This window comes from Bubalus kerabau, chromosome 3 (assembly GCF_029407905.1).
Source record: "Bubalus kerabau isolate K-KA32 ecotype Philippines breed swamp buffalo chromosome 3, PCC_UOA_SB_1v2, whole genome shotgun sequence".
NCBI lineage: Eukaryota > Metazoa > Chordata > Mammalia > Artiodactyla > Bovidae > Bubalus > Bubalus kerabau.
In genome coordinates this window covers 182,330,395-182,357,879 of record NC_073626.1, presented here as the reverse complement: position 1 = coordinate 182,357,879, position 27,485 = coordinate 182,330,395, and the positions used below count along the sequence as shown (strand labels likewise).

Here is a 27,485-nt window from a genome sequence, read left to right as displayed (position 1 = left end):
ATCTCAATTATTTTTTATAACAATTCCGTGAGGTAACTTTTAATATTATCCCCATTTTACAGATGAAGAAACTGAGACTCAGGTCATATAACGGGTAAGTAGTAGAACCAGGATTTGAGCCCAGAACTGCCTCCAAACTTGAGCTCTCTACCCCTCTGCTGCACTGCCTTTCCTGCTGTGTGGTTGGCTTCCACGGGGTAAGGTCCACCACATGTTAGGATTTCACATCTGAAACAAAGGATGTACAGTTTCGATGAAGGATGCAGACTTAACAGAACAGAAGCTCATCAACTGAGTCTCTAAGGATCACAATGGCAATGTCGCCCATGTCAGGGACACAGCAATAAAATTCAGAACAGGGCAGTGGGAGGATTTTAGAATTCTCCATGAGTCTCAGACTTTCTGATTTCATAAAACAGTTCAATTTAAAAATAGAGATTGGGGAATTCCCTGGAGGTCCAGTGGTTAGGACTGCAGTTTCACTGCTGAAGGCTCGGGTTTGATCCCTAGTTGGGGAACTAGGATCCTACAAGTCATGTGGCGAGGTCAAAAAAAATAAGAGATTAACGAAGCATTACCAACTCTTTGTAGTTACTCTTGTTCTCATTAAATTTTTTGTTATTTGTTTTAACTTTCCTTTTTCTAAAGATGTATTCATTTATTTTTGGCTGTGCTGGGTCTTCTTTGCTGCATGCGGGCTTTCGCTCATTGCAGCGAGCAGTGGGCTAGTCTAGTTGCGGGGCTCAGGCGTCTCATTGCAGTGGCTTCTCTTGTTGCGGAGCACTGGCCCTCGAGTACACGGGCTTCAGTGGTTGCAGCACACAGGTTCTAGAGCGCTGACTCAGTAGTTATGGAGCACGGGCTTAGTTGACCGGCAGCATGTGGGATCTTCCTGGGGCAGCGATTGAACCAGTGTCTCCTGAATTCGCAGGAAAATTCTTAACCACTGAACCACTGTTGCCAAAATCTCGGCTCCCTGTCCACCAATGCCAAATAGTAGGCTAGGGCCTCAAGAATTGTGCCCCCCTCTCTTGGGAATAAGGAGAGGTTTTTATATCCTCATGAAGGTTTGGATTTTTTTTCCTTTTGCAAAGTTTCAAAACGGTCACAGCTGGCATCAGACAACTCAGCAACCAGGTCTGGTGTCCCTGAAATGATTAACCCATGACCGTCTTTCTGAGATGCAGGATGTTACCAGAGGGTATAGGGGGAGAAGAATGCCACATGAAGAGTACAATCTATATGGAGTCATGGAGTAGTTAATGAAGCTCTGTGAAGAAAAATCTAGCTACAAGTGTTTGTCAGCAGTAACAGCTAAAAACTAACCAAGACTGTTTAACTCTTGTGGGTCTGTTTGGCTTTATTGTTGTTCAGTCGCTCAGTTGTGTCCAACTCCTTGCGACCCCATGGACTGTATCACGCCAGACTTCCCTGTCCTTCACTATCTCCCAGAGTTTGCTCAAACTCATGTCCATTGAGTCGATGATGCCATCCAACCATCTCATCCTCTGTCACCCACTTCTCCTCCTGCCCTCAATCTTTCCCATCATCAGGGTCTGTTTGGCTGGTATGTGCCAAGGCTGTTTGCCAATTTCTGTTTTTGCTACATCACCACCAGGGAAGCCTTAATTTATGGTTCCATAGAATCATAAAATCTATTGGAGAAAGAAATGGCAACCCACTCCAGTGTTCTTGCCTGGAGAATCCCAGGGACAGGGGAGCCTGGTGGGCTGCCGTCTCTGGGGTCACACAGAGTCGGACATGACTGAAGTGACGCAGCAGAATCATAAAATCTAAATAGAGGTTGGCAAAGAATCACTAACTCTTTTTGTGGTTAATCTTGTTGTCTTTAATATTTTTAATTTTTTATTAGTTTACTACAAAATAAATTCAGCTTTCTTTCAAACAAATAAACAAAAACAGGAAAGAAAAGAAACCATGGCCCAAGTCCCGTTCAAGAGAAAGACTGTTTGGTATAGACATGCCAGTGTTCTTTCATAGTCTTGTTAAATATAATAATGCAACTAGCATTAAGGTTGTCAATAAATGCAATAAATGTAAATAAATGCAAACCAAAAAAACAATCTTTTTTTTTCATTGTGAGGCTATAACTCCTGGAGACAGTGAGTGACAGGGAAGCCTGGAGTGTTGCGGTTCATGGGGTCACAAAGAGCTGGACATGACTGAGCAACTGAGCAACAACAAAGACATTCCTGCAGGAGCACAGTTAGTTCTGTGAAGATCACGCAGGTGCTATAGGCTAATCGTTAGTGCCCCCACCCCGCTCCCCCAGTTCATGTGTTGAAACCTAATCCCCAGTGTGATGCTTTTGGAGGTGGGATTTGGAGGAAGTGATTAGGACATGAGGTTGGAACCCTCATGAATGGGATCATTGTTCAGTCTCTCAGTTGTGTGTCTGACTCATTGTGACCCCCATGGACTTTAGCACTCCAGGCTTCCCTGTCCTTAACCATCTCCCAGAACTTGCTCAAACTTATGTCCATGGAGACAGTGATGCCATCCAGCCATCTCATCCTCTGTCGTCCCCTTCTCCTCCTGCCTTCAATCTTTCCCAGCATCAGGGTCTTTTCTAATGAGTCAGTTCTTCACAGCAAGTGGCTAAAGTACTGGAGCTTCAGCTTCAGCATCAGTCCTTCCAATGAATATTCAGGCTTGATTTCCTTTAGGATGGACTGGTTGGATCTCCTTGCAGTCCAAGGGACTCTTAAGGATCTTCCCTAGCATCACAGTTAAACAGCATCAATTCTTCAGCACTCAGCCTTCTTTATGGTCCAACTCTCACATCCATACGGGACTACTGAAAAAACCATAGATTTGACTAGATGGACCTTTGTCAACAAAGCAATGTCTCTGCTCCCATTCACATGAATGGGATTAGTGCCCTTATAAAAGACACCCCAGAGCGTTCCCACCCCCTTCCATCAGATGAGGACACCAAAAAGACTATGACTATTATACTATTATTTCATTAAAATAGGACATTAACACCAAAATAGTAAGGGCAAAATCTCACAACAAAGGATAGTCTTTGAAATTGAATAATTTGGTACATATACACAATGGAATGTTCAGTTCAGTTCAGTCGATCAGTCGTGTCCAACTCTTTGCAACCCCATGAATCTCAGCATGCCAGGCCTCCCTGTCCATCACCAACTCCCGGAGTTCTCTCAAACTCATGTCCATCGAGTTGGTGATGCCATCCAGCCATCTTGTCTTCTGTCGTCCCCTTCTCCTCCTGCCCCCAATCCCTCCCAGCATCAGGGTCTTTTCCAATGAGTCAACTCTTTGCATGAGGTGGCCAAAGTATTAGTTTCAGCTTCAGCATCAATCCTTCCAATGAACACCCAGGACTGATCTCCTTTAGGATGGACTGGTTGGATCTCCTTGTAGTCCAAGTGACTCTCAAGAGTCTTCTCCAACACCACAGTTCAAAAGCATCAATTCTTTGGCACTCAGCTTTCTTCACAGTCCAACTCTCACATCCATACATGACCACTGGAAAAACCATAGCCTTGACTAGGTAGACCTTTGTTGGCAAAGTAATGTCTCTGCTTTTGAATATGCTGTCTAGGTCATAACTTGGTCATAACATTCTGTCCAAGGAGTAAGCATCTTTTAATTTCATGGCTGCAATCACCATCCGCAGTGATTTTGGAGCCCAGAAAAATAAAGTCAGCCACTGTTTCCACTGTTTCCCCATCTATTTCCCATGAAGTGATGGGATGAAATGCCATGATCTTAGTTTTCTGAATGTTGAGATTTAAGCCAACTTTTTCACTCTCCTCTTTCACTTTCATCAAGAGGCTTTTTAGTTCCTCTTCACTTTCTGCCATAAGGGTGGTGTCATCTGCATATCTGAGGTTATTGGTATTTCTCTGAAAATCTTGATTCCAGCTTATGCTTCATTAGCCCAGCGTTTCTCATGATGTACTCTGCACATAAGTTAAATAAGCAGGGTGACAATGTACAGCCTTGACGAACTCCTTTTCCTATTTGGAACCAGTCTGTTGTTGCATGTCCAGTTCTAACTGTTGTTTCCTGACCTGCATATAGGTTTCTCAAGAGGCAGGTCAGGTGGTCTGGTATTCCCATCTCTTTCAGAATTTTCCACAGTCTGTTGTGATTCACACAGTCAAAGGCTTTGGCATAGTCAATAAAGCAGAAATAGATGTTTTTCTGGAACTCTCTTGCTTTTTCCATGATCCAGCGGATGTTGGCAATTTGATCTGTGGTTCCTCTGCCTTTTCTAAAACCAGCTTGAACATCTAGAAATTCACGGTTCACGTATTGCTGAAGCCTGGCTTGGAAAATCTTAAGTATCACTTTACTAGTGTGTGAGATGAGTGCAATTGTGCGGTAGTTTGAGCATTCTTTGGCATTGCCTTTCTTTGGGATTGGAATGAAAACTGACCTTTTCTGGTCCTGTGGCCACTGCTGAGTTTTCCAAATTTGTTGACATATTGAGTGCAGCACTTTCACAGCATCATCTTTTAGGATTTGAAATAGCTCTACTGGAATTCCATCACCTCCACTAGCTTTGTCCGTAGTGATGCTTCCTAATGCCCACTTGACTTCACATTCCAGGATGTGAGTGATCACACCACTGTGATTATCTAGGTCATGAAGATCTTTTTTGTACAGTTCTTCTGTGTATTCTTTCCACCTCTTCTTAATATCTTCTGCTTCTGTTAGGTCCACACCATTTCTCTCTTTTATTGAGCCCATCTTTGCATGAAATGTTCCCTTGGTATCTCTAGTTTTCTTGAAGAGATCTCTAGTCTTTCCCATTCTATTGTTTTCCTCTATTTCTTTGCATTGATTGCTGAGGAAGGCTTTCTTATCTCTCCTTGCTATTCTTTGGAACTCTGCAATCAAAGGGGTATATCTTTCCTTTTCTCCTTTGATTTTCACTTCCCTTCCTTTCACAGCTATTTGTAAGGCCTCCTCAGACAGCCATTTTGCTTTTTTGCATTTCTTTTCCATGGGGATGGTCTTGATTCCTGTCTCCTGTACAGTGTCAGGAACCTCCATCCATAGTTCATCAGGCAGTCTGTCTATCAGATCTAGTCCCTTAAATCTATTTCTCACTTCCACTGTATAGTCATAAGGGATTTGATTTAGGTCATACCTGAATGGTCTAGTGGTTTTCTCCACTTTCTTCAATTTCAGTCTGAATTTGGCAATAAGAAGTTCATGATCTGAGCCACAGTCAGCTCCCAGTCTTGTTTTTGCTGACTGTATAGAGCTTCTCCATCTTTGGCTGCAAAGAATATAATCAGTCTGATTTCGGTGTTGACCATCTGGTGATGTCCATGTGTAGAGTCTTCTCTTGTGTTGTTGGAAGAGGGTGTTTGCTATGACTAGTGTGTTCTCTTGGCAGAACTCTATTAGCCTTTGCCCTGCTTCATTCTGTACTCCAAGGCCAAATTTGCCTCTTACTCCAGGTGTTTCTTGACTTCCTACTTTTGCATTCCAGTCCCCTATAATGAAAAGGACATCTCCTATAATGAAAAGGACCAGGGAGATAGGGAGGGATAAATTAGGAGTTTGAAAATAGCAGATATAAACAACTGTATATAAAATAAACAAGGTCCTACTATATAGCACAGGAAACTAGTCAATATCTTATAATAACCTATAATGGAAATGAAGTGGAAGTTGCTCAGTCCTGTACAACTGTTTGTGACCCCATGGACTGTATAGTCCCTGGAATTCTCCAGGCCAGAATACTGGAGTGGGTAGCCTTTCCCTTCTCCAGGGTATCTTCCCAACCCAGGATCGAACCCAGGTCTCCCTCATTGCAGGCAGATTCTTTACCAGCTGAGCCACAAGGGAAGCCCAAGCACACTGGAGTGGGTAGCCTATCCCTTCTCCAGCAGATTTTCCTGACCCAGGAATCGAACCAGGGTCTCCTGCATTGCAGGTGGATTCTTTATCAACTGAGCTACAAGGGAAGCCCCATGATGGAAAAGAGTATGAAAAAGAATATGTATATGCATATATATATATATATAACTAAATCACTTTGCTCTACACCAGAAACTAACAGAAGAAGAAGAGGTCAGAAAGCTGACTTGTACTCTCCCCACCATGTGAGGATATACAAGGAGATGCCTGTAAACCAGGCAGAAGGCACTCAGCAGAGCCTGATCATGACCTTGGACTGCTAACCTCCAGAACTGAGAAGCAGTTGATAAGCTCCCCAGTTTATATTGTTGATAAGCTACTCAGTTTATGATGTTTCGATACTGCAGCCCAAGCTGATTAAGACAGCACATCCTTATCAAGCTTTTCTCTCTGCTCTAAACCCACCCTTCCAGGAGATGGCTTTGAGGGTGCCGGGGCTGAAACAACCTTTCTGCTTTGCCAGTTGCTTCTCCCCATGAAGGAGACTGTGCGGCTGCAGGAGGAAGAAGGGACTTTCTCCTTCCTGTCTGTCTCCTGTTCTAACATAGCCCAGTGACACCACTTCATTCTAGCACAGCAGCAGCTTCCCCTGGTTTTGAAGTTCTTTCCAACTCCTGCACAACCAGCTTCATGGCAACCTCTAAGAGACATCAGCACCCTCTCCTTAGAGGTCTGGGGCCCAGGTCTACTGTATCATCCCATTATATATAGATATTGTAACAGCTTTATTGACATATTCACATACTATACAATTCACTCATTTAAGTGTACAATTCAACGATTCTTAGAATACCCATGGATGCGTGCGTGTGACCATCACCACCATTGCAGGGGTTAATAGGCAGCTATCTGTTGCCCTGGCTAAGCCATGAGAAAATCACCATGAGAAATGATTAAAAGCAAAATACAGCAATGTAGCATAACCCAAATGAAAGTAAACTGTGTTGATTGTTGGGGTCGTCATACCCTAAGGAAAAACATAGTGTGGACCTTGGAACGCCGGGTCAGCACAAGTTCAGAACACTGTTTGTGCACACACTAAGATGTTTTCCCAAGGCATATGCGAGTCTATGACCTCCAGCTAGGTGATAGCCCTTGTACAAGAAAATAACAAAGATAGTTTAAAGTAATCGATAAAATGGGAGATGTGACTGGGGACATAGGAGGCTGACTTCATCCGGGAAACAGGAGGCTGACTTCATCGTAGCATAGCAGATATTTCTGCTTGCCAAGACACTAAATAAAAGTGATGTGGCTCCAAGGAACAGAGCTCTTGATCCAAGAGGTCTTGAGTCCCCTGGTCCCATCTTTCAAACTTTAATTCTGTCTCTAGTTTCTTTTCCCCAAACTGTGCATCGACCACTTCCAATCCCTACCTGCTGCTCTGGGTGAAGCTCACCGTTAACTTTAGAACATTTTCATCACCTCAGAGAGAAGCTCTGGGAAAGAAAACCACAGGTGTTGGTAAGGACGTGGAGACACTGGAACCCTGCACGCTGCTAGTGGGAAGATAAAATGATGCAGTCACTCTGGAAAACAGTCTGGCGCTTTCTCAAAAATTTTAAAGTAGATGTAAATTTTAAAGTATGATCCAGAAATGCCACTTCTGGGTATATAGAAAAAAGAACAGGCTTCCCTGATGGTTCAGTGGTAAAGAATCCACCTGGCAATTCAGGAGACACAGGCTCAATCCCTGATCCAAGAAGATCTCACACATCACAGAGTATCTAAGCCTGTGTACCATGACTACTGAGCCTGTGTCCTAGAGCCTGGGAGCTACAAGTACTGAACCCACATGCGGCAACTACTGAAGCCTGCACAGCCTAGAGCCTGTGCTCCGCAAGAGAAGCCACCACAATGAGAAGCCTGCACATACAACTAGAGAGTAGCCCCTGCTCGCCACGACTAGAGGGAAGCCTGTGCAGCCAAAAGTAAACAAATAAATGAATATTTTTAAAAAAGGAATTGAAAGCAGGAACTCAGATATTTGAATATACATGCAGTAGCATTATTCATAATAGCCAAAAGAAGGAATCGACTCAGTGTCCATTGACAGGTGGGTAAACACAATATGGTGTACAGATAAAACAGAATACTATTCAGCCTTATAAGGAAAGAAATTCTGACATATGCTGCAATATGGATGAAACTTGAAAACATTATACTAAGTGAAATAAGCCAGACACAAGAAGACAAATACTGTATGAGTCCACTTACCTAAAGCATTTAAAGTAGTCCAATTCATAGACACAGAAAGTAGAGGGTGGGAGTTGCCAGGAGCTGGGGTAGGGGGCAGTTAACTGGGTAGAGACTTTCAGTTTAGAAAGATTAAAAATGTTCCAGAGATGGATGGTGGTGATATTTGCACATCAGTGCAAATGTACTTAATGTCCCTAAACTGCATACTTTAAAATAGTTAAAACGGTATATTTTATGTTGTACGTATTTTACCACAATTTAAAAACACCTGTACCCTGTAGCTACCACCCCCCACCCCATATTCCCTATGCCCCCTAATCCCACCCTCCCAGCCACTAGTAACCACTAATCTATCTGATTTGTAGATTTCTCGGTTTGGGACTTTGCGTGAATGGAATCATATAATATGTGGACTAATGTCACTGGCTTCTTTCACTCAGCATAATGTTTTCTCAGTTCATCGAAATCGTAGCATGTATCCATGCCTCATTCCTTTTTATGGCTGAATATCCTCTTATCTTCTCAGTTCAGTCGCTCAGTCGTGTCTGACTCTCTGCGACCCCATGAATTGCAGCACGCCAGGCCTCCCAGTCCATCACCAACTCCCGGAGTTCACCCAGACTCACGTCCATCGAGTCAGTGATGCCATCCAGCCATCTCATCCTCTGTCGTCCCCTTCTCCTCCTGCCCCCAATCCCTCCCAGCATCAGAGTCTTTTCCAATGAGTCAACTCTTCGCATGAGGTGGCCAAAGTACTGGAGTTTCAGCTTTAGCATCATTCCTTCCGAAGAACACCCAGGGCTGATCTCCTTCAAAGTGTTAGTAATTAAGTCTCTTCTTTTCTTGGTTTCCTTCATCTTAGGAATGGGAAGCTGCTTCCTATAGTTGCTACCTCTGTGATCCCTTAGAGGTTTTTTGTTTTGTTTTGTTTTGTTTTGTTTTAAACCCATTTCCCTAGCGACTCAGTGGTAAAGAATCTGCCTGCAATGCAGGAGATGTGGGTTCAATTTCTGGGTTGGGAAGATCCCCTGGAGAAGGAAATGGCAACCCACTCCAGTATTCTTGCCTAGGAAATCCTATGGACAGAGAAGTCTGGCAGGCTACAGTCAATGGGGTCCCAAGAGTTGGACATGAATTAGCGACTAAAGAAGTTACTAGTTAATATCTTAATATGTAGGGTAACAATTACTTTGTCTTAAATTCTTTTTGTTCAAATCACTGGTGTGATTTCTGTCTCCTGATCAAACCCTGATAGTCAAGCAAAATCAAAATAATTTGAACTCCTGGGATATTCATGCAGCTGCTGGCATGAATAATAATGTTCCATTTTCTTCCTTTGCTCTGTGTCCCACCCCCTCTTCTGATTAGGGTCATCTAGTTCTTATTATCTTCCACTCATCTGCAGCTCAAATTAATCAGGAAATAATATCTCCTCCTAACAAATTCCAGGAATGAAATGTTTAAAGAATGGCTCCTTCCAGCATGGAGTGGTTCTGCTTCCCCTGAACCAAGCTGCAGTTAATTTTGCAGCCTTTGAGTCTGCAGGTAAATAGGACTGATTCTTTCTAATTTGAAGAATATAACTGGATGAAATCTTTCAGAGCATTCAGGCTTCAGAAGCCACTAATATACCTCATCTTACAAAAAGATTGCAAAGAAATATAGCAAACTATTGAATAATCTCTAGACCATGGAGTTGTAAGTGATTTTCATTTTCTTATTAATCCTTTTGCTTTCAAACTACCCATAAAAGCCAAGTCTAGCTTTGATGATGAGAAATTTCTAAATATTAAAAACTGACATCATTCATCCTCCAACCAGTGTTGAATACGGTACTGGTTGCGTTGTAACTCCTTCTTGGGAGAATGACTGATTTTTCCAGGGGGAGACAAATTAAGGTGTTACCAGGGAAGCAGGCTAATTTAAGGCTCTTCAGGAAAAGGTGAGATCTAGTGTGTGTGGCAGGTCATGAATTTAAATACCTACTATACCCCAGTACTATGAGCCTTTGAGACAGAGACCAAGACCAACTGGCGGGCACACTTCTATTTTCAGGCCTCCTGCTTTCTCAGTACATACTCTCAGAAGCAGCTGTTTCCTCCCTCCCTTTCTCTCTTCCACATTTATTAGCACCTACCATACACAGAGCCCTGGTGGCTCAGACAGTAAAGAATCCGCCTGCAAAGCAGGAGATGTAAGAGACGAGGGTTCAATCCCTAAGTGAGGAAGATCTCCTGGAGAGGGAAATGGCAACCCATCCCATTTTTATTGCTTGGAGTATTCCAGGGACAGAAGAGCCTGGCAGGGGTCCATGGGGTCGCAAGAGTTGGACACGACTTAGCAACTAATACTTTCTCTTACTACTTACTTACCATATACTAGAACCAGATATTGTTATAGAAGCTGAGTATGTATCCGTGAACAGACTATTCCCTGCCCCCGTAGAACTGATATTCTAGTAATGTGTGCTTAGTCGCTCAGTTGTGTCTGACTTTTTGCGACCCTATGGACTACAGATGTCCAGGCTCTTCTGTCCATGGGATTCTCCAGGGAAAAATACTGGAATGGATTGCCATTTCCTCCTCCAGGGAATCTTCCCAACCCAGGGATCGAAGCTGCATCTCCTGTGTCTCCTGCATTGCAGGCAGATTCTTCACCAACTGAACCACAGGGGAAGCCCCTTTAGTAATGAATTTAGGTCATTAAACCAGTAATGGCATAGTTATTTTCTTAAATACATTTGTGACAGATGCCATGAAAAGTAGTATAGGGAACTGTGAGGTCATGCACAAGGTATATCAGCTGGGATTAGGTTCGGCTGCAACAGACAAACAGAGAAAGAATATTTCTCTCCCGGGTAAAGGCAGTCTGGATATAGGTAACCCAGGGCTGGTACGACAGCTCCAGGTCACAGGGGATCCAGGATCCTCATCTTTTGGATCCACCACCCCAGAATGTGGCTTCCATCTTCAAGGTTACTTCCCAGTCCAAAATGACTGCTGGAACCCCAGCTATCATATTCATATTTCAGGCTACAAAAAAAGTGCACAGGGTACTTCTCTGACCTAAGTCAGCTTCCTTTCGCCAGTATCTCACTGGGAAGGGAGGCAACACCAGTCCATCCTAAAGGAAATCAAGTCCTGGGTGTTCCTTGGAAGGACTGATGCTGAAGCTGAAACTCCAATACTTTGGCCACCTGATGCAAAGAGCTGACTTATTTGAAAAGACCCTGATGCTGGGAAAGATTGAGGGCAGGAGGAGAAGGGGACAACAGAAGATGAGATGGTTGGATGGCATTACCGACTCAATGAACATGAGTTTGGGTGGATCCTGGAGTTGGTGATGGACAGGGAGGCCTAGCGTGCTGGGGTTCATGGGGTTGCAAAGAGTCAGACACAACTGAGCAACTAAACTGAACTGAATGTTTACTGAGAAATTGTAATCTGTCTGGCACTTTATAAAACAAGCCTGCGAACTTTCGTGGTGGTGTACTGGTTGGAAGTCCGCCTGCCAGTGCAGGGGACATGGGTTTGATCGCTGGTCTGAGAAGATCTCACATGCCATGAGGCAACTAAGCTGGGACCCTGCCACTATTGAGCTTATGTGTCCCAGAGCCTGCACGCTGGGAGAAGAGGAACCACTGCAATGAGAAGCTGGGCACTACCGCCAGGGAGTGCCCTCCCACCCTGCGCCACAGCTAGAGAAAGTCCACGTGCAGCAGCGAAGGCCCAGCACAGCCCAAAATAAATTAATTTAAAAAAACAAGCCTGCAGTGCAGATACCATCACTGTCATTCAACAGATTGGAAAAGTGAGGTTCAGTGGGTTTTAAAAAACTACTCGAAGATCATGCCACCAGTGATGGTGGAGCTGACTTCCCGAAGCCCACCAGCTTCAGAAGTACAGCTCTTTGCACTGTATTTTGCTGCCTTTCCACCAGCAACTGAAAAATGGAGAAGAAAGTTCCTCATACTTGTCATTGGCTATATTTAAAGAAAGGCTACCTTTTTTTTTTCTATTTAAAATGCGTAGATGCTTTGCAGTCACTGTAAAAGACTGAGGCAGATCTGAATAAAAGCAGGAACTTCATTTGTTTTGTTCGTTGCTATCTTCTCAGTGCCTAGAATGGTGCCTGGCAAATAGTGGAAATCCAGTAACTATGAATGTTCCCAGAGTGTTCTTTTGTATCCCTTCCCAATCAATCTCTAGCCTTCAGCCCATCCACCATCCTGATGCTGATCACCATAATCTGGCCTTCTGTTTAAGTTCATATGCATACATATTGTACATCTATAACTCTTTGATGTCTGCCTTCTTTTGGCCCAACAATTGTTTTGAGATTTATTTATGTTGTTACATGTGTCAGTAGTTTATACTTTTTATGGGTGCATAGTATTCCATTGTTTGAATACACCATAGTTTATCCATTTTTCTTTTCATGGACATTTAGACTATTCCAAGTTTGGAGGTATTATGAATAAAGATGGTAAGAAAATTGTTGTACAAAGCCCCCACTTTGGGGGAACATTTGCTAACATTTTTGTTGAACATATATCTAAAAGTGGAATCTCTGTATCACAGGGTAGGTGTACATTTAGCTTAAAAATGTTTTTTTTCCAAACCAAATTTTTTCCAAAAATTGGTTGTCTCCTTTTATATTCCACCAGCAACACTAGAGTGTGGGATGGAGATCTTTTACCATTTCCATTAATTCCAGAGCACAAACCAATAAGAACTTTTTAAAGTTATGAGTTTTAAGTCTACTTAAATAAGAATAACCAAATCTGAAATAAAATGATCTGTCTGGAAATTCCCCTCCAAGGCAAGAGAAGAGATACTCAGCATCTGACGGGTTCTGTTTGAATTTTTCAGGACAGAAAAATGCTTATCAACCTTGGCCCAGGTTTCAATGGACTGAGTCACAAGGGATCAATTTCTCTCATGTTTTTCTCTGCCTGTAACTCAAACCTCACAGTGATGCAGAGGACAGGGAGTGACTGTTAGAAATGTAAAACCACGTGAAGTTCATTCATAACAAGCACTTATCACACATTGGGGGCACAAAGGTAAGAGGGAAAATGTGGAATATTCCATCCTTGTTCTCAAGTTACCGACAACCTAGTTGATGTCTACAAGATGGCACCCCTTCCCCTGCTCACCATGTAAAGACTGAGGTTGTTTTGGATTCTGCTCTTTGCCCTTTTTGTGTTTTTTTCCCACCTGCTCCTCCTGGGTCATCTCACGTGAGTCAATATTTTCAACTACCCAGCACACCTCCTTCCAAAATCACTGCCCTTCATCTGAGCCCACTCCTAGGCTCCAGATCTGTGTCTTCTAGCTGCTTCCATCTCTATTGCTGATAACTTGCATTAATTCATCAGGAAATTTTGTTAACTTTGCCTTTAAATATCACCAGGAACATACTATTTTTTTTACCACTTCCTTATCCAAGCCACCATCATTTCTGGTCTGCCTTATTGTAATAACACCACCAAACCAGTATTGCCATCTTATCGTTGTTGCCTGATCTTTACTCATTTCCCTTTCTTTGGGTAATAAAAACTTGAATTATCTTTGGTGAGTGTAACTGTCAAAGTTCCAGCAGAAGGTTAATCTGAGCTGAGTTTGGTAAAGGGTGTGTACAAATATGTGGGCAGGGCTAAGGGAAACAGGAAGAAATGATGGGATGAAAGCCCAACACTGCCAGCAGAAGGGAGCTATTAATACCACCACTTCTAGGAGAAGAGAAGGGAGACTCTACCAGAACCAGGAGCGAGAGCTGTGTGAAGGGTGGCACACGACAGAAGACTCAGTAGAGGTATGTAGCCAACCCGCAATGACTCAGAAGGGCAAGTCCTGTGGAATAATACTCTTACTTCATCCTCCTCAACTCTCGGAGTTCTTCCAATGTCTTTTATGGATAAATCCAACGATAAGCCAGAGTATAAGGGACCCATTGAAGCAGTGTATGCAGGTCACCTCCAGAGACACAAATTAGGAAGAAAACAAGTAGAGTAGATAAAGGAACCCAAAGAAATTTTTTGGTCACAGAGAAAGTCCCCTTTCCCCAGTTCTCAGAGATTTAAGAGCTGCTGATCACACCTTAAGGGCTTCCCAGTGGCTCAGTGGTAAAGAATCCACCTGCCAATGCAGGAGACATGAGTTCCATCGTGGGTCAGGAAGATTCCCTGGAGGAGGAAATGGCAATCCACTCCATATTCTTGTTTGGAGAATCCCATGGACAGAGGAGCCTGGTGGGTTACAGTTCATAGCGTTGCAAAGAGTCAGACATTACTGAGTGACTGAGCACACACACGTGCACACACGACCACATCTTAGCTCTAGAGGTTAGCACATGACCCAGATCTGGGCTGTCAGAGTATTCGATCCCCCTTCTGAAGAGAGTGGCTTAATGATGTACAAGAAACCCAAGTTAGATCAACAAAATGCAGTTCTGGGACTTTCATTGATAGCATGGAGGAAAAAACCCTCTCTGCTGCTAAGGATATGGTTTGAAGTTGTTAGCAGTCATTCTGCCACTTTCTGAGGAAAGACAGCCTGAGAATGAAGTCAACACAAAGGAAAACAGAGTCAAGAAATGGAGATTAAATTCTGATGTCATACTTTTAAGCCCCTAGATCCAGCCATGCCTGAAGCCCACATTTCTGAGTTACATGAGTTAATGAATTCCATTTATTGTTTAATCCAATTTGAGTGGCTTATTGCATGCAAAAAAAACTTTTGAATAATATTTAATACTTATCCCAGAGACCAATGCAAAGACATACCTTTATATCTCTAAATATGCCACTATTTCTAGGGAATGTCCTTTTCCATATTCTCCACCTAGGAAACTCCTCCTCAAATAACTTCTTAATGCAAAGTCTTTCCTCAGTTTTCCAGGTAGAACTGCTCTCGTCTTCCTCTGCATTGTCAGCACTTTGCAAATGTCTCTTTTTGTATATATAAAACTGTGTTGCGGTTAGTTGTTTGCTTATTGGTCTCCCGTATCTGTGAACTCCTGAAGATTTGTATAAGCCTAGTACCCAGCACAAGGCCTAATATCTCAGGGAAACCCTGAGTCGAACAAGGCTAAATCAGTCTCTTTTAGCTTTGACTAGATGGACCAACAGGTCCATCTACTCAAGGCTATGGTTTTTCCAGTAGTCATGTATGGACTTGAGAGTTGGATCATAAGGAAGGCTGAGTGCTGAAGAACTGATGCCTTCAAACTGTGGTGCTGGGGAAGACTCTTGAGAGTCCTTTGGACATCAAGGAGATCAAACCAGTCAATCCTAAAGGAAATTAACCCTGAATATTCATTGGAAGGACTGATGCTGAAGCTGAAGTTCCAATACTCTGGCCACCTGATGTGAAGAACCGACGCATTGGAAAAGACCCTGATGCTGGGAAAGATCGAAGGCAGGCAGAGAAGAGGACAACAGAGGATGAGATGGTTGGATGGCATCACTGACTCAATGGACATGAGTTTGAGCAAGCTTTGGGAGCTGGTAAAGGACATGGAAGCTTGGATTGCTACAGTCTGGGGGTCTCAAAGAGCTGGACACGACTGAATGACTGAACAACAACAAACCAGTCTTTTTACTTTAGGATCTCTCAGAGCCATTTCTGTGGTAAGATGCATTAATGGATCCCCATGCAGGGGTACAGAATGCAGCAGTTTCCAAATTCATTTTAAACTAAAAACTCAATTTTTGCTGAAGTTGCTGTGTTCGAGAAATTTAGAGAAGAAAAACTGCAGTTCTTAGGGGGACTGTAACAGATGAAGTGGCTCTTGGTAGATGTTTTTTAAGTGTATAAAGGTGAGAACTTGGTAGCCGGTAGAAGGCAGCAGGGTTGGAAGCAGTAGAAATATCAGAAGCAATGAACAGGAAGCCAGAGGGGTGATCCCCTGGACATATCTCTGTGATGGTGCCAGGTCAACTGTTAAGAGTGACTGGGACCATAATGCAACCTGTTTCCTTAGTTTAAATCTAACAGAGATTACACATATTCTACACATATTATTTTTTAATTTTTATTTTGTTTTCATTGGAATATAGTTGCCTCACACTGCTGTGTCAGCCTCTGCTGTACAGTAAAGTGAATCAGCCATAACTATTCATATATCCCCTCTTTTTTGGATATCCTTCCCAATTTATGTCACCACAGAGCACCTAATAGAGTTCCCTGTGCTACGTAGTAGGTTTTCATTCAGTTCAGTTCAGTCGCTCAGTGGTGTCCGACTCTTTGCGACCCCATGGACTGCAGCACGCCAAGCTTCCCTGTCCATCACCAACTCCCAGAGCTTGCTCAAACTCATGTCATTGAGTCGGTGATGCCATCCAACCATCTCATCCTCTGTTCCCTTCTCCTCCTGCCTTCTATCTTTCCCAGCATCAGGGTCTTTTCCAATGAGTCAGCTCTTTTCATCAGATGATCAACGTATTAGAGCTTCAGCTTCACAGTCCTTCCAGTGAATATTCAGGGTTGATTTCCTTTAGGATTAACTGGTTTGATCTCCTTGCAGTTCAAGGGGAAGAGTATATATATAAATACATGGTAGATCTTTTTCTCTTTCTGACTTAGTTCATTCTGTATGAGTCTCTAGGTCCATGTATTCTACACACCTTAAACCTTCTTCCTGTCCCGTGAACCCAGAGGCTAAGTGCCTAACAGCAGGGCTTCCTTGATTTTGACCCTCAATTTGCTTCACTTTGCCTCAAAGGTGGCTATGTGTGAGAGATCAGAAACTGGTTTTCTTCTAATTTCACATCCTTCAGATAAATTCCCTTCTTGTTCTGTGCCACTGTTTACCTCTCTGTGAACTAAGAGAAGGAGACACAGGCTCCCTGCAAGGCTTGGCTCAGATGCCTGGGGGGGGGGGGGGGGGGCGGATTTTTTTTTTAATAACCTGCCAAAGGAAACCTCAGTCCTAAGACTGTAACTTTGGACAGCTTATTGAACAGCTTAGGCCTTTGGTCTTTCTATTTGTAAAATAAACATAATTATGCCCCACTGTTTCCGGAGAATTCAGGGAGAATCAAGAAAGACTGTGCCATGAAAAGTGTTTTGCAAACAAGAAACAAAATATTAGAACTGTAAATATTATTAGTATTGTACCTACGATGGAGAGAAGGGAGGGGAGAGTGGAGAGGAAAGGCAGATGAGAAGGCGCCAGAATTCCACCTTGGCTCAGAGCCCAGAATAAGGCACAGCACTCCAATGCAACCTATAGCTCAGCCACCCACATAACTAGCTGCCTCTCCATGGGCAATTAAGCTCCTGGAAGCCCATCTCTTCTATAAAAGGAGGATAACAATGTTCGGTTCGCTGCTTGAGAGGTTACGTGAGGTAAATCCTGCAAAGCACGCGGTGCAGTGTACATAGTAATTGGCTCGCAGTAAATGTTCGTAATATTCCTACTAATTATTCTTGCCATCGACATAATGGGGCCAAACAGGAAAAAAAATAAAAAAGAGATAAGCTACTTTTGGTCACGATGCAAGACGCAAAGATCGCCTAAGGTCCAGCCGTCGGGGGAACCTGAACACCACGCACCCAGCGTGACGGCCCGAGCCCCCGAGCTCTCCGCGGAAGAGAAAACCCGGGGCTGCAAGCCAAGTGCGCGCAGCCGCGCCCCGCCCACACGGCCGCACACGAGGGGCGTGGCCGCTTCCTGTCGGCGTCGGGGCCCGGCGCGCCCCTGCCGGGCGGCAGACCTCGAGCGCCTGCGCCGCGCGCGCTCGCCGGAGGCGGAGCTGAGCCGCGCGGGGCCGGGTGCGCGCGCCCGAAGCCAACCACCCAGCTCGCCCGGTCGCGGCTCGCGCCCTGCGCCCAGGGAGTAGCTCGCGCCGGGGCCGAGGGCGTGGCGGACCTTCTTGTTCTGTGCCACAAGATTCAGCCGCGGCCACCTCCCGTCGTGTCTCCCCAGAGGCCCAGCCCCTTTGCGACCCCGAGCTCCCGCGTAGCCCGTCTGGCAGCCCCGGCCTCTCCTTCCCTTACCTGCCTGCCTGCTGCGGCGACCACGCGCGCAGGTGAGTCTCCGATTCGCCAAGTGGGGCCCGCGCCCGCCTCTCCTAGCAGGCTCTGCACCTGGCTCTGGGGAGGATTGGGGTGCACTGGGTGTGGAAAGTTACCAAAAAGAAAGAAAGAAAGAAAGAAAGAAACAGTCCGCCTGTGCCCTGGAGAGGTGGGCGCTCCTGTGCGTCAGACCCCAGAGATGCTGCGCCTTTGCCTCCCGGGTCCAGCCCTTCTCGCGCCCAGGGTCTTCTCTGACAGCTCTGGGGTGGTGTATTTGCAGAACACAACCAAGAGAAAGGATCTGTCTCCCAACAGCTGTTTGACCTTTTGAAAAGCTGACAGGTCCATCCTGCTCCTGAACGCAGAAGGGGGGCAGGTGGTAAAACGGGGCGACCAGAAGGTGGAAGCCCATCTTTGTTGTTGCTCTCCTTTCTCAGTGATGCGTGGGTAACCACCGCATTACCTATTGGATAACTTCTTGAAACTTGTCTGTCTGCTTCCTTCTGCTGCCTGGGCCAGTAGAGCGGTAGAGGTCTGTTTTCAGCTTGCTTGTCTCAGCTGCCGTGCAAAATCTGATCATCTCCGTCAGGCAGGGAGCAGTTCGGGTCCGTGTTGCAGATACTAACAGAATTATTTAACATGACTCTTTACTGCAGTGCTCAAAAGTATTAACTCCGTCTTATTGAAAGTTATCTGTTGTTGTTTAGTCTCTAAGTCGTGTCCAACTCTTTGCGACCCGATGGACTGTAGCCCGCCAGGCTCCTCTGCCCATGGGATTCTCCAGGCAAGAATACTGGAGTGGGTTGCCATTTTCTTCTCCAGGGGACCTTCCCGACCCTGGGATGGAACCCACGTCTCCAGCATTGGCAGGCGGATTCTTTACCGCTGAGCCACCGCGGAAGCCTGGAAGTCTCTGCATTTCATAGAGTTTCACATGTACTATTTGATAATCAATTGAGGGATTCCCTGGTAAAGAATCCGCCTGCCGGTGCAGGAGACTTGGGAGACGCAGGTTCGATCCCTGAGTCGGGAAGATCCCCTGGAGGAGGATATGGCAACCCACTCCAGTAATCTTGCCTGGAAAGTCCCATGGTCAGAGGAGCCTGGCGGGTTACAGTCCAGGGGCTCACAAAGAGTCAGAACCGATGGAGAACACACGCGTGACTCGTTGTAGCTGTGATTACACAGGATTTAAAATGATTAATTTTAAGACTGTTTTCATTAGTTGTGGTTCAAAATACTAAATTATAAAACACAAAATATTGAGACTCAGAATATAGATGTTTGTGTGTCACCCGACGGTCGTGCTTTTTGGTGGCGATTTTGTACTGGTTTTCTAGAAACGGACATTTGATGCAGGAAGACAGTGAAAGGCTTGAAAACTCAGGTCCCCTTCTTTAGCCACGCTGTCAGCTTTATGTTTTACTGGGTTAGCAAAACTTCTTTCTTAGTGTGGGAAGAGATCTCAGTGCTTTTCGAGAAGGCAAGATTTTTTTTCCACTATTGAATTATGACATTTGTAAAACTTTTAAACATGTGCATGTTACAAGTGAGTACAGATTTTGTATGGGGCTGGAGGATATAGTGGTTGAAAGACTTCAGCAAAGCATCATGAAAAATAGTGTGATTTGGAAATCCATTAGACTGAAGTCTGTGAAATAATGGGAGCTCTGAAGTTCAATGCCATTTATTATCTAGACCCAGAGAACTACAGGAGGTGGAGGTCAGACAGACAGTGGATCTCCACTTTTCCCCTCGAATGTAAAGGTTATAGTGAGGGGAAATGAATTATATGCTGCGAAAGAAATAGCATCAGTCCTTATATCTGTACTTCAGTTATTCTTTAAAACCAGTTATTTTCATTTGTTCTGCCAGTTGATTATTGTTACTTCTCTCTCCCGCTGAAAAGTACTTCACTGCATCGCAGTAATTATAACAGGACCCTTTCTGAATTACATATGAAAAGCGGACACAGGTCGTTGAAACATACAAAATTCAAAAATCTAATTTTCACCTTAACTATGGCACCATTTTTTTTTCCCTTACCACAACTACTAGAAAGTAGTAAGATTTTCTGCCTGTAAGTAGTGAATGGGGAGGAAGTGACAGATAACAGCCTTGCAGGATAGCTATTTGAAACCCTCACACTGACAATCCAGAGGGTTCTTTTTTTGGAGGGAAAAAAAAAAAGGAATTTAGTCTAAACTTATAGTATGGAAATTTTAAAAAGGTATCTAGTAGTTCAACATCATCTCTGAGTATTTTCCTCATTTTATATTGAGAGGAAAAATGTAACTCAAAAAGCCAGATGACTTTTCCCAGGTTATTCAGCAGGGCACGTGTGGAGCTGGAAATGAGGTATTTGTTTGCTTCCAGTATGGATTGATCACATCGGAAAATAATAAATTGCATCTAGCTAAGATATGTTAAACATTCACCAAGCTGAGAAGCATACTGTTTTGAAAAATTATTATTATTTTTTAATCCTGGAAGAGGAATTTACCTTTTCCTGATCAGAATTTAAAATGCAAAGTCAGATTCACGTGCTTGACATTTTCCCTTGATGATTACTTTTGTCACAAGGCTTGTATCTGAGCAGATGGTCATGCTACTTGGAGTTTTCCACTCATTTGATATTTCCATGAGGAACCAATTTGCCAGAAGCCAGCCACAGCTACAGTTGTGCTGCAGATGATGCTAAACCCTGATTACCACAGACTTTTGCTTATAAAAGCTGATGGATATTGGTCTAGCCCTTTCCCATCCATATTTCCATGAGTTAGGAAATTGAGGGACACCTTAGTCTTGTAGGAGTTGCAGCGGAGCAGAGTTAACAGACTCCAGTAATATCAACATTGAAGCAGTGTACTTCTGTAAATTTTTTTCTTAATAAAATCAAGCTATTTCTTAAGTACCAGCTGAAATAACTTATGATTTCTTTACAGATGTGCTAAGATTGTTTTTTCCACTGGTTGATTCTGATCATCTCTGTTCACATCTAGCTGCATTTGTGATATCAGAAAATTATGAAATGGTTGACAATGTTGATTTAAGCTATATCCAAAAAAAAAATCTCACAGCAGGCCTTCAGCAAGAGAACCATCAGGTGAAAGATGATGTCTCTAATACAGCATGCGCTGAATTACAACATAAAGTTCTTTGAGGTCCTTGAAAAGTGCACCGTGGACTTTTTCAGCTAGCTCTCTGTTTTTAAATGTTTACATAATTTCATATTGGAACTATATCACCACACCAGTGGTTGCTTTGGAGCTGGTTTTATTGATAGCTGCGACTGAACAGTTTTCTTGAAATGATTCAAAGTGTTAGTTTTGTTTTTGTAGCTTTATTTTTGTGTCCTTTTTGTTACCTGGCATTAGATCATTTGGGTGTGTATTTTTCTCATTTTGTAATTTTAATATCAGTTCCATCAAAGGTTCTGATATTATTGGGATCCTTTCCACCCAAAAATACATTGGCATAGATTATGCCTATGTAAAAATAATTAATTATTGAGCACCAACTATATGCAAAGCATCATTCTGAGCACCCAACATGTGTTCTCTGATTTAGTACTTCTAATATCCTTATTGGATAAGGATTTATCACCCCCATTTTATAGTTGAGGAAACAGAAAAGGAGGCGAACTAATGTGCCTGACATCGAGTACAGGGGGCAGGCTTCCCAGGTGGTGCCGTGGTAAAGATTCCACCTGCCAGTGGAGGACGCAAGAGATGTGAATTCGATCCCTGGGTCAGGAGTACTCGGGGCAGGAGACAGAGTTTAAATCTAGAAAATTCTGATTATTGAGCCTGAATCTTCCTGAGATATATATTGTTCAGATTTATTTGTAGTTACTATGGGATTTCATTAATCCATCCTGTTAAACTGTATCAAGTATACACTAATGTATAAGTGAAGAAAATGTAGCAATACTATAAAGATTATTGAAATAATTTTTGATGAAAGGCAAATAATTTAACAATTATCTAAAAAAACTGAAGGGGAAATACCTATAAAATAACCTATGTAAGTTATAGGGGATAACTGGAAAAACTTGAAAATAGACTCTGATTTCAATAACAGTATTATATCATTGTTAAAGTACTTGGTTTGATAATTGAACTGTGGATTATACAAGAAAATGATCTTGTTCTTATACAGTGAACTATTTGAGAGTGAAAGGAGCAATACTGTCTTAATCTCAATGGTTCCAGGGAAAAACGTGTATATAGAAAAATGAGGGAATGATTTTTTAAATGGGCCAAAATGTAAGTAATTGGTAACTCTGAGAAAAGGGTATACAGGAATTTCTCGTACTATTCTTATAGTTTTCTGTTTGAAATTATATCAAAAGAAAAAGTTGCCCTGAAATGAAGGCAGAAAACAGGAAATGAAGGTGTAACATTCTAAGAAATTTTTTTTTTAAGTCAGCTGAAGGATTGTTTCTTGTGCTCTGATTTTTTTTTTTTTTTCTTTTTGGAGGTTGGAAGAAGGTACTTGAGACCAATAGAAAATCTTACCAAACATAGCTTGACTTTCTCAAATTTTAAAATCTAGCCATTTGGAGCTCCCTGACTCTCCAACCAGGCCCAGTGTTTTCCTTGCCTCTTCTTAATGGGGCGGGGAATAAAGCATTAGTGTCTCTTAAAAGATAAGAGATAAAAAGACCTCCCACTTGAAGTCACACTGGAAGTTAAACTGCCTAAAACCTTCACTACCATGGTAATATTGACTACTTTTTAAATTTTTATCTATTTTTGTCTGCACTGGGCTCTCGTTGCTGCGCACGGGCTTTCTCTGGCTGTGGGGTGTGGGTTTCTCATTGTGGTGGCTTCTCGAGCCGGGGAGCTCCGCTCTCGAGTGCAGCCTCAGCAGTTGTGGCACCCGCGGTCAGCTGCCCTGCGGCGTGTGGAGTCTTCATGGACCAGGGATCGAAACGGTGTCTCCTGCAATGGATTCTTAACCACTGGACCACCAGGGAAGCCCTAAACTTGACTAATTTCTATGTCAGAACTCTGCAACCCTGCTTTCAAGGCAGCCCAGCCAGAACCCACCTTTCTGACTTTGTCTCCCGCCGTCCCCACCAAACGTGGTCCGTTCCGGCCACAGCAGACCTCCTGTCTTGTGCCTGCTGACCTTTTTGTCTCCCCGCCTTTGTCCATGGACTGTTGGCTTCGCCTGGAATGCACCCCATTCTTTTCTTGCTGAAATTCTCTTCTGAGAAGCTGTCTTTCATCCTCACACAGAATTAAATTTTCCTTTGTCTGTGCTGCCGTATCACAATGCTGTCTGCTTTCATTCAGCAATCCTTATTAAGCATATACTGTGAGCTAGAAACTGGGCCAGGGACTAGGGATTCAAAGGCACTCATGCTCTGGTAGCTAAGAGTGATTTGTAAACAAACAATCGTAAGTACTCTTAACAGCGAAATGAACACAGTGCTGTGAAAGCTACAGACTACCCTCCACAACTTGGTCTTGAAGAAAAGGTTACAATCAAAGTCACAATGAGATACCATGTGCCCCCTATCAGGCCCCTTTCCAGATTGTAGATGTCCAGCACAATAATCTACTGGAAGAAGTTTTAAACAGTTGTAGTTGCCTGTGGGCTACCCAGTTATGCATATTCAGTGGAAAGCTAAAAAGACTAGTCTGCAAGTCTAGATGTCAGGAGAGAGAGGCGGAGTCCAGGTATGTAACTCACACAGACCTGAGATTTTCCGTGTGCAAAGGCAGGAAGGACTTGGGGGCAGATTAGAATCTCTCAGGGTCACGTTGTTTTTCAACCACCATCCCCTCTAGTGCCCAAGATCCTGCTTCCCCCTTCACTTCGGTGACATCTTTCCTGGCTTAAGAATAATTGTCGGAAGCGAGAGACGGTCTTGATAGACACATGTCATGCGGGTGAACCACAGGGAAGCAGGAAGCAGAGTTGAGAAACACTGGCGGCGGCGTAGTTAAATGCTGGGGCGTGGATGAAAGCGCTCAGGAAGAGGAAGATGGCGAAGAGGATGGCGTTGAAACCTCAAGGAGAGAGAGTTGTAAAGGGTGAGTGGAGAGAGAGGACCCACTTTGAGGACAGATGAGGAGGACGGAGTGCTGGGAGGCAGGGGCACGGAGACATCCCACAGTGCATGGGTGGGACCAGGGGCCGCCCGGAGGCAGGTGCCAACCCCGAGGAGGCTGCTGCTGTCCAGTTGGGCCCGGTTCAGCCAGAAGGTGGTGGCAGGAGTCCAGCCGCCCAGAATTCAGGAGTGATGGGAGTCGAGGAGATTCCTCTTTCCAGGACACTTCTAGAAAAGGGGAAGCAGAGACAGAGGGAGGTGGATTGAGGGGCAGGCAGACTCCAAATGGAAGAAACTGGGGCGGGGTGAGGGCAGGGACTCGGGTAGAAGTATGTTTGCTAAGGAAGAAGAAAGACTGGGTGGAGACCGATACATTAAAACTATAGGAGGCAGGACTTCCCTGGCGGTCCATTGGTTAAGACTGTGTGCTTCTAATGCACAAGGCACAGGTTCGATTCCTGGTCAGGGAACTAAGATCCTACATGCTGTGCAGGGCAGCCAAAGAGGGGGAAAAAAATTCTGAGCTCCAAAACAGTGAGAGAATAAATTTAAAGGGAAAAAAAAAAAAAGTATAGGAGCCAATGGTTAAGAGCCTGCATTCCCAATGCAAGGGACCCGAGTTTGATCCCTGGTCAGGGAACCAGATACCGCATGCCGCAACCAAGAGTTCACATGCTGTGAAAAGGAACGAATTTGAATCAGTTCTAGTGGAATGGATGAACCTAGAGGAGTAAGTCAGAAAGAGAAAAATATCATATAATGACACGTATATATGGAATTGAGAAAAATAGTACTGATGAACCTATTTGCAGGGCAGGAAAAGAGACGCAGACATAGAGAACAGATTTGTGGACACAGCGGGGGCGGGGGCGGGGGGGTGGGGGCCGGGGGGAAGGAGAGAGAGGGAGGAATGAGAGATTAGCAGAAACATATACATTACCGTATGCAAAATAGCTAGCTAGTGGGAAGTTGCTCTATAACTCAGGGAGCTCAACTAGGTGCTCTGTGACAACCTAGAGGGGTGGGATCGGATGGGGCTGGGACGGAGGTTCAAGAGGGAGGGGACCTAAGTGTAGCTACGGCTGATTCATGTTGTTGTATGGCAGAAACCAACACAATGTTGTAAAGGAATTATCCTCCAATTAAAAAAAAAACAACAGAGTTCTCATGCTGCAGCTAAGACCCAGTACAGCCAAATTAAAAAAAAAAAAAAAAAAAAACAGAAAAAAAATGTGTAGGTGCCAAGATCCTTTTGAGGTGGTTGGTGTCGTTAAGGAGAAACTCTTGCTGGGTGGAGCTCCTTGAGGATGGGAATCATGCTTTATTCATCTCATAGCTCCCTGTACCTAGCACTCAGTATACATTTGGAAAATGTTTATAAAAACAAGTGAAGATTTACTTTTTAGAATTAGCCTTTCCTGATTGATATAGTGGAATAACGGGGGGAAATCACTATTTTTTCCCCATAATTAACATTCTATATTGTACTCTTTGTAAGCAATCTACTTGCAACTTCATGTTCTTTGAAATAAAAGAGAAAAATCACAAATTAGGTAATATTGTGGTAGTAATAGGAGAAGGCAATGGCACCCCACTCCAGTACTCTTGCCTGGAAAATCCCATGGACGGAGGAGCCTGGTGGGCTGCAGTCCATGGGGTCGCTAAGAGTCGGACACAACTGAGCGACCTCACTTTCATTTTTCACTTTCATTCATTGGAGAAGGAAATGGCAACCCACTCCAGTGTTCTTGCCTGGAGAATCCCAGGGACGGGGGAGCCTGGTGGGCTGCCATCTATGGGGTCGCACAGAGTCAGACATGACTGAAGCGACTTAGCAGAGGTAGTAATAATTATGCTTATTTAATTTTCTTGTGCCTGATAGGTAATGACTTAAATTCCAGCATCTTGAAATGTGTAATGTCAAGGCACCTGCCTGGTGGGTGTCACGTGCAGTTCATCAGAAGAGATAAAAATGGATAAAAACAGTCTTATAAGGCAGTCGCTGTTCATTATTTAACAGGGGGACACTATCCAGTCCATGGTGGTAAAGTGATTTATTTTTAAGCATTCAGAGAAAGGACATTTTTAAAATTGTCTCCTATGTCAGATTTTGCCTCTAGTTAATATTTCTGATATTAACAAAGACCAGCTTTATATAGAGCTTTCAGTTCTGTGTAACTTAGTTCTTCGAAAGTATATTCAAAAGAACAGATTGGTTAAAAAAGGTGAAGTCAGCTCATTGCAGGCCATATTTCAGGGTGCAGATGGTGAGTGAATCCATGTGGGTTTTCTGCTGCTCTGCCAAGTTTCAGTGTTGTGGACCTAAATCCCAAACAAATCTGTGAAGGAGGTTCTGGTTCTTTTCCTTCCCCCTGCTTGTAAACTGATGTATATGTTGATAGTATCTCATTTTGTATTATTCCCCCCCCTCCCCGCCACCTCATTTCACTATAAAACTTCCAGCCTTTTTTTTTTTTTCATAATAAGTCGTTGCCTGTGAAATATCTTATGTAAAATATGCTAAGCAAATCAAATTAGTATATATAGAATTCATTGCTGCGGACTGTGATGAGTTGATTTCAACGTTGATTGATCTTCCCTGAATAAAATTGCCTCCTTTGATGAATTGCTGTCTTGAGAATTGATTGGAACCTTATTGGACCTTCAATATCTTATCTCTGTTGTTTTCTCTTTTTTTAAACAGTTGATGCGTGGTAGACATCTTTGAACTTTAAAAACGGAGAAGACCTGCTTTTAGAGGAAAATGCTGAGGGACGCTATGAAGTCTTGGAATGATAGCCAGTCAGATCTTTGCAGCGCTGACCACGAAGAGGAAGAAGAGATGGTTTTTGGTGAAAATGAAGATGACTTGGAAGAGATGATGGATTTAAGTGACCTGCCTACCTCACTTTTTGCTTGCAGAGTCCATGAAGCAGTGTTTGAGGTGCCGGAGCAGAAGGTAGGCATACACCCTTCCTTTCTCTGCCTTTGGTAGTGTGTTGAATGTGTGTGGATTCGGGAAAGCAGTTGATAGCTGCCTACTTGCAAAGTTTGTTATTGGTCCATGGCAGGTAGAGAAGTGTGCACCAAACTTTAGACGTTGCTTTGGCATTTTGGGGCCCACTGGTGGCTCAGACGGTGAAGAATCTGCCTGCAATGAGGGAGACACAAGTTCGATCCCCGGGTCGGGAAGGTCCCCTGGAGGAGGGCATGGCAACCCACTCCAGTACTCTTGCCTGGAGAATCCGATGGACAGAGGAGTCTGGCGGGCT

General features: G+C 43.8%; 1 protein-coding gene across 3 annotated transcripts in view; it reads left to right on the top strand.

Annotated features, from left to right (window-relative positions):
• Positions 1-17,838: 17,838 nt before the first annotated feature.
• The window catches only part of RCAN3 (RCAN family member 3), a 35,852-nt gene continuing 26,205 nt past the window's right edge, over positions 17,839-27,485 (top strand). Inside the window, exons 1-2 of one of the 3 annotated variants that reach the window (XM_055574119.1) lie at positions 17,839-18,163; positions 26,918-27,172. In XM_055574119.1, the coding sequence (XP_055430094.1) occupies positions 26,978-27,172 (195 nt within the window). In that variant the 5' untranslated portion in view covers positions 17,839-18,163; positions 26,918-26,977. The remainder of the gene's footprint in view (positions 18,164-26,917; positions 27,173-27,485) is intronic. The other 2 variants (XM_055574118.1, XM_055574117.1) reach the window with 2 other exon arrangements.